Genomic DNA, 6,880 nt, shown 5'->3' on the forward strand with positions numbered 1-6,880 from the left:
ATTTGTCAGCTCTTCCCTCCATAGTCCCCCCAATAGTCCACCAATTTAGCAACAATCCCCCCAAATTTCACTGCACTTTCTCCGGATAACTGTCGGCTCTTCCCTCCATAGCCCCCGCCCCCATAGCCCGCCAATTTAGCAACAACAATTTGTCAACTGCATTCCCAAAATATCACTCCTTTCAGAATTCATCCACTGAGGCACCTCCGCAAAGTTTCCCTCCATATTTCCCGAAAGTCCCTTGATGCACTCCCAAACATAGCCGACACAATCATGTTGTCTCGTTCCCTCCTTGGGTGTCACACACCTATCCTTGCCTTGCCTCAGTACCCAAATCTTTTCTTTTTATCCTCCTCATCAATGTGTTTCTCCCGCAGAATAGCCGCAGCCTCACCATCAACTACCACGTGGATCTTCCCCAAATTCCCGATATAACCTCCTTTCCACATTCACACATGGTGCTTGCCGCCAGTTTCTCTGCCCCTCTCACTCCTCTCGCCCAGTTCGTTAGGCGTCACCTAACCTCGTCGCCCGCCCTCCCAGAAAACAGTCTTCAAACTTCCCAGATTTCACCATTTCATCCCGAACTTATTATTCCCTTGGAAGATTGCCTCATGAGGAACCCCCACAGTCACTTTTCCTCCAATATTTACCAAAAAAAACCCATAATTTTTCCCAAAAACTGACGACGCAACCCCCCAATGAACCACCTCTCACGAGCGCCACCACCCGTCTCCTAGCGCCACCACCCGTCTCCCAGCGCCACCACCCGTCTCCCTTTACAACTTAAAAATTCTCAGTGTAATAAAAACTCTCCCGAAGAAATTTTATACATCACATATATTTAGTAATTTTCAAGTAATTCGATTACAAATGTAATTCGAGGTTCCCATTCCTGGTTTAGAGCCCCCCCACCACTGATCCCAGTCAATCAGGAATTTCAATCTGGAGTTAATTTAACGGTAACCGACGTTTAACCGTGGTTAGATAAACCAAAAACTGGCCCTAAAAGTCTTCACTGGGCCTTGGGATCCATTGAACAGTTTGTGATATATGCCGGAATATGTGAATAACCATCAGGGAAAAACGCGGACCCGATCGATTTTGACCCATATAACCATGAAAAACTTCATTTTTTGCTGTTTTTACCAAGGGGCTACTCACTCCTTAATTGAGTGACACCATGATTTCAAAATGAAGTCGATTCCGGATGATTTCAGCGGTTATTTCAGTGATTTCGAAAAAACTAATTTTGGTGATTTCGAGCGTCACGGAAGGTGATTTCATGATTTTGAATGACTCCATAAATTTGAAATCACTGATTTCAGAAAAATAAAGTTAATAAATAATAGGGGTGGGGCAAAACGGGTTGGATCAAATATGAAAATCGAAACGCAATATTAACTGCCAAATAATGACGAATTGGTTTGATTCTGTTCCGCCAATCTTGAGCTAATGACGATGAAAAGCGACCCATTTTATCATTTTACTATGGCAGTGAGTTCGGCATTTTATGATCATCGTTGGCAGGTGTGTCAATTTCGAAATCGCAAATTACTTATAGGGTTCGTACTACGCCAGTGCGCCACTGATTTCGGTGATTTCCTTGGGTTCATACGATTTCACGTGATTTCGGAATAATTTTATGCCAGAGTGGCGCCGTGATTTCGCAAGTGAGAAGCCCTTCAGTTTTTACCTTCAAAATGCTCCTTGCGCCGTAATTTTCATACGATTTTCGCTTTTTTTTTTAATGTTCGTTACACTCCAAAGAATAAAGTTGAGCATCCGTTGTACTTTATTCGCAATGGATCATGAATAAATGAATTTTGAATTTCATAAATATTTTGCATCGCTAAAGTAGGATTAAAAATTCATTTTTTTTGTAATTGAACATTGTAATCATGCGTAATTTAATTGTTATAAACAAAACAAGCAGGGGGTTCCAGCCTATTCGACAGAAGGCATGCGACTGTTTCTTTTTGCGTTATTAGTCTTTTTCTTCTTTTCATTTCTACCAATTCCATTGGTAGTAAGCTTCCGAATGGATCCGTTCCTCGTGCCTGTGACAGGCATACGCATATACATGCCTGTCACAGGCGCGAGTACTAGTACTTTACATAATACAAGGATTTTCATGAAAAAACAGAAAAACGGGAATATCTCGAACACTTTGTATGAACAGGTATAGATTTTTTAATTGATCTCGGTAGAGGACATCAAGACGAATATTTTGAAAAAAAAAATGGAATCGGTTGCAAAGTTTTAAAGATATTGAACATAATAGATTTTCAGAAAAAGTTGAATATCTCCGAAACTACTGGTGCGATTGAGCCCACCTCCAATACAAAACTTTGTTATCATAGGAGGAAGATTCTGTCCAAATTTTAAGTTGATATCTCGATTTTTGCACACGTTAGCGCGCGTACAAGGATTTTAATGAAAAAACAGAAAAGGGGAAATATCTCAAAAACTTTGTATGGACGGGTATATATGTTTTTGTTAATCTAGGTAGAGAACACCGAGACGAATATTTTGAAAAAAAAAATCTAAATCGGTCCAATAATTTGAAAGATATTCGTGAAAAACGATTTAAGGATAATCGGGCGAGGAGGAAATGTAGGAGGTGAGGTGGAGGGGTTTCTATTATTTTCCTGCAGAAAACCAATCGCTGAACGAAAAAATTTTTCCCATTCGGATTCAAAATTCGGGCAATATTAGGGAGTATCTCCGGTTAAAAATTATTTTTGGAACTAATCAAATTTATTTGTATCTGTTCCACGCATTGAATGGTTTTCAGATTGTTTCTTTGTAATAAATGAAAAAATATTAATCCATGCAAAAAAGTGGCAACATCGTCGGTAGTTTTCTTTTTCACCAGGAGCTGGTACCACTGACTCGAGGGAGCTCCAATCACAACGCTTCATCGCTCTCTTTCAAGAGACGTTTAAATTGACTGCGCTACCCCCACCCGATCGGTACTTGGGACGTTGCTACTCGTTTGGGCTGCGTGCGCAGAAATTTCATTTTTCAGTACTTTTTTCGCTATTATTAATAAACAATGTTCCTAGGCGACAATCTTCTTCACTCAAAAAATCACAGATCATATGTTCTAAATGTGTATAAAGTTTCATGACTTTGGCTGCATTTTTTCCTTGAGTTTTGCAGTTTTTTTGGTGATTTCTATAAGATCATGGGTTAAATGACCACTTTTTCCAAAATTCTTAATAAATTAACCATGCTCCCCAGCAGTCTAAAACTTTGCACACGCCTTTTCCATCATTTAAAGAATACGTAAAAAAAAGAAACAAATGGCTGATTTTTTTCCAACCCTCCAGCTCACCCGATTATCCTTAAAAACGAATCGCTTTATCTCAAAAACTACTTGACAGATCGGGCTGAAATTGTGCACAAAGTTAGTCCTTATTAAGACCTATAATCTGACAAAATTTCAAATTTTTTTGAATTATTTTAGCCACTTAGTTACTCAATTTTCTAAAAAATTGACCATCGAGAAGGTGGCGGTGAACATATTCACATACAGACATGGTCGCCAAACTTCGTATTTTTACGTTTCAGACCATTATATNAATATTAATCCATGCAAAAAAGTGGCAACATCGTCGGTAGTTTTCTTTTTCACCAGGAGCTGGTACCACTGACTCGAGGGAGCTCCAATCACAACGCTTCATCGCTCTCTTTCAAGAGACGTTTAAATTGACTGCGCTACCCCCACCCGATCGGTACTTGGGACGTTGCTACTCGTTTGGGCTGCGTGCGCAGAAATTTCATTTTTCAGTACTTTTTTCGCTATTATTAATAAACAATGTTCCTAGGCGACAATCTTCTTCACTCAAAAAATCACAGATCATATGTTCTAAATGTGTATAAAGTTTCATGACTTTGGCTGCATTTTTTCCTTGAGTTTTGCAGTTTTTTTGGTGATTTCTATAAGATCATGGGTTAAATGACCACTTTTTCCAAAATTCTTAATAAATTAACCATGCTCCCCAGCAGTCTAAAACTTTGCACACGCCTTTTCCATCATTTAAAGAATACGTAAAAAAAAGAAACAAATGGCTGATTTTTTTCCAACCCTCCAGCTCACCCGATTATCCTTAAAAACGAATCGCTTTATCTCAAAAACTACTTGACAGATCGGGCTGAAATTGTGCACAAAGTTAGTCCTTATTAAGACCTATAATCTGACAAAATTTCAAATTTTTTTGAATTATTTTAGCCACTTAGTTACTCAATTTTCTAAAAAATTGACCATCGAGAAGGTGGCGGTGAACATATTCACATACAGACATGGTCGCCAAACTTCGTATTTTTACGTTTCAGACCATTATATATAATTTCCAATGAAAATTAGAGAATGTGAAAATCGGACGATTACAAAGCTTCTATTCGGAAGCAAAAATGGCAGGTTCTTCAACCTAAAAAGGTGGATTCAAAAGAAAATTTATGAAATTCAAAATTTATTTATTTGTAATCTATTGTGAATAAAGTAAAGCCGATACTCAACTTTATAGTCTGAAGTGTAACGAACATTAACAAAAAAAGGTAAAATAGTAAGGAAAAAAATCGATCGGTTCCGCCATTTTCCCCAGTTATTCCCATTTTCCGTCAAATCTCACAAACTGTTCGATGGGTCCTAAGGCCCAGTGACGACTTTTAATTTTCACCGACGTATCCCCTTAATATTCTGATTCTCTAATTTCGATTAACGCAGTTTATTAATTTTCTCTCTATGTACTCATTCAACTCATCCATTTTCATATAATCAGGAAGTTGAACTGGAAGATGCATCAGAACGTGCACGTTTGGCCCTTCAGATAGTTCAACACTTGAGCATTGGTGAGGCAAAGGCCACCGAGGGCAGCGGTGACAATAATACCACTTCAAAGGCAACTATTGAGTTTACAAGAGAATTTGTTCAGCCTGTTGAAGCAGAAGAGACGGAATCTGAGGAGCTGAAGCTTGTGCTTGACAGGCAGCACAGTCTACTGCCAGTTTTTGGCCATTTACTTGCTATGAATCGCAAAGAGAGACAGCACGCTTCACCCCTCAGGAGACTTCTGGCTGAATCCAATATCGATTATGCACAACTCAAGGTAAGCTATAAAAATTGCCTAGCCATTGATCTCCACTCTCCCATAATACTCATAAATATATCCCTTTGCACTCCCAACACGAAGTAATATAATCACATTACCAGTCAGCTCCTTCCCTTCTCTCCCACTCATACATATAATTCAATATTTGTGTTTTCCAGAGAAGGAATAAAAGTGAATACAATAACATAATTTTTTCTGTCACCGTAAATAATTTCGTTGATGTGAAAGATGAAATAGAGGAAACTTTCACAATTTCTTTACGAAAATTGACGTATGATGATGAGACACATTTTATGTCTAATATTTCAGGAAACCTGGTCAAAGGAGGAAAAATATGGATTGGAAAAATTGATCAAGGATAGAGCCTCAAGTGCAACGAATACGGAAATTGAGGATCTTCTTGAAATACTTGAATGTCACTTTGACCCAGAAAAAACGCCAAAGGTCAAAGTCGAGACTAAACAGAGGAAAAGATCAAAGAAGAACAAAGAGAACCGCAAAGATGCCTCGGGGATAGAGAGTCCAGACACCACAACTTTGCATTCACCGATTAAAGTAACAAACGAATCACTTGATAATGCTGAGGTTTCACCAACAACAGCATAATAAATATTCACGTGCCTCTGATGAAATACCTCCCCTAGGCAACCCACGAAAAAGAGATGAGGGTGAATGGAATTTGTAGAGTAAACCGTTTAATTTTCAATACTCTACAGATAAAAGAGATCATTTTTTTTAGTTAAAGATTATTTTTTCGTTTATAAGGGAACAAGTCAGTGGGCCTGAGAACTGTTGAATGTTCAAATTGTTTCAATTACTCATTAACTTGTTTATTATTATTAATATCAAAGATATCTACTTCGTTAGCCAAGATTATTATTCGTTCTCCAATTCTAGAGTTCATGATCATTGATATTTTTTTATTAAACGATTTTCTATAAACTGATTAATATTAAGAGAGAAAATATATTTTTCGAAACATTACAAAAAAGAGGAAAAATTTTACAGCTGCATGATTTAGATCATCCTAGATATCGGTGTTCACTCGAGATTATGAATATCCAATTTTTGTTTTGTTTTTTTTTTCATTTTTCGATTTACGATGAGAGCCATTTTTCTTTTCGTTACAAACAAGTACATAATGTTGATTGCATAATTTCAATCGCAGTGAGTGGACACTGATTGAACTTCAAATAATGATTATGAATATTTAAGAAAACAACCAAATGGATTTCTAGTTATTTTTCCGATCTCATTGTACTGATAAAACAAATTTGAAATAAAGAGATTTACGACCAAAAAAGAGTTTTAAAAATTCATGAAAAGAACAGTCTCACACCTATAAGTAGAAGCTATAAACCAGAATTCACTTTTTTACGACATTAAATTCCACGGAGTTTGTAGCAGTAACGACCGTTATCCCGAGTATCACTTCACACGACCGCAATGATCTATGCAATCTGAATTGAATAAAAGTGAGAAGGTTTTACCCAGACTCTTCTCCAAGTTGAATATTGATTCGCCCCCTTTAAACGCATTTACCTCACTGCAATAATTCAGTCTCCTAGTCGTGCGATTTTTCTCCTTTTATCCGAGGAATAAAATCGACGACTCCATTGGAAAAAAAACTCGCTTGAATCTGCAACATTAACTCCTGAAACATTTTCTATAAAAATCGAAAAAGAAAGTACCATGGTGAAATGACCCATTTCCCCCCTGTAAAAATGTTGGAATAAATCTGACTGTAAATGCAACAGTGGGGG

At 37.5% G+C, this 6,880-nt stretch overlaps 1 protein-coding gene across 1 annotated transcript in view; it reads left to right on the forward strand.

Annotated features, from left to right (window-relative positions):
• LOC107044649 (maternal protein exuperantia) overlaps positions 1 to 6,407 on the forward strand; it is a 16,892-nt gene extending 10,485 nt beyond the window's left edge. Inside the window, exons 4-5 of the mRNA XM_015266599.1 lie at positions 4,788 to 5,114; positions 5,427 to 6,407. Of these exons, the coding sequence (XP_015122085.1) occupies positions 4,788 to 5,114; positions 5,427 to 5,723 (624 nt within the window). The 3' untranslated portion in view covers positions 5,724 to 6,407. The remainder of the gene's footprint in view (positions 1 to 4,787; positions 5,115 to 5,426) is intronic.
• Positions 6,408 to 6,880: the final 473 nt, after the last annotated feature.

Source organism: Diachasma alloeum, unplaced genomic scaffold (assembly GCF_001412515.2).
Source record: "Diachasma alloeum isolate Michigan unplaced genomic scaffold, Dall2.0 Dall_scaffold_00777, whole genome shotgun sequence".
In the NCBI taxonomy this organism is placed as follows: domain Eukaryota; kingdom Metazoa; phylum Arthropoda; class Insecta; order Hymenoptera; family Braconidae; genus Diachasma; species Diachasma alloeum.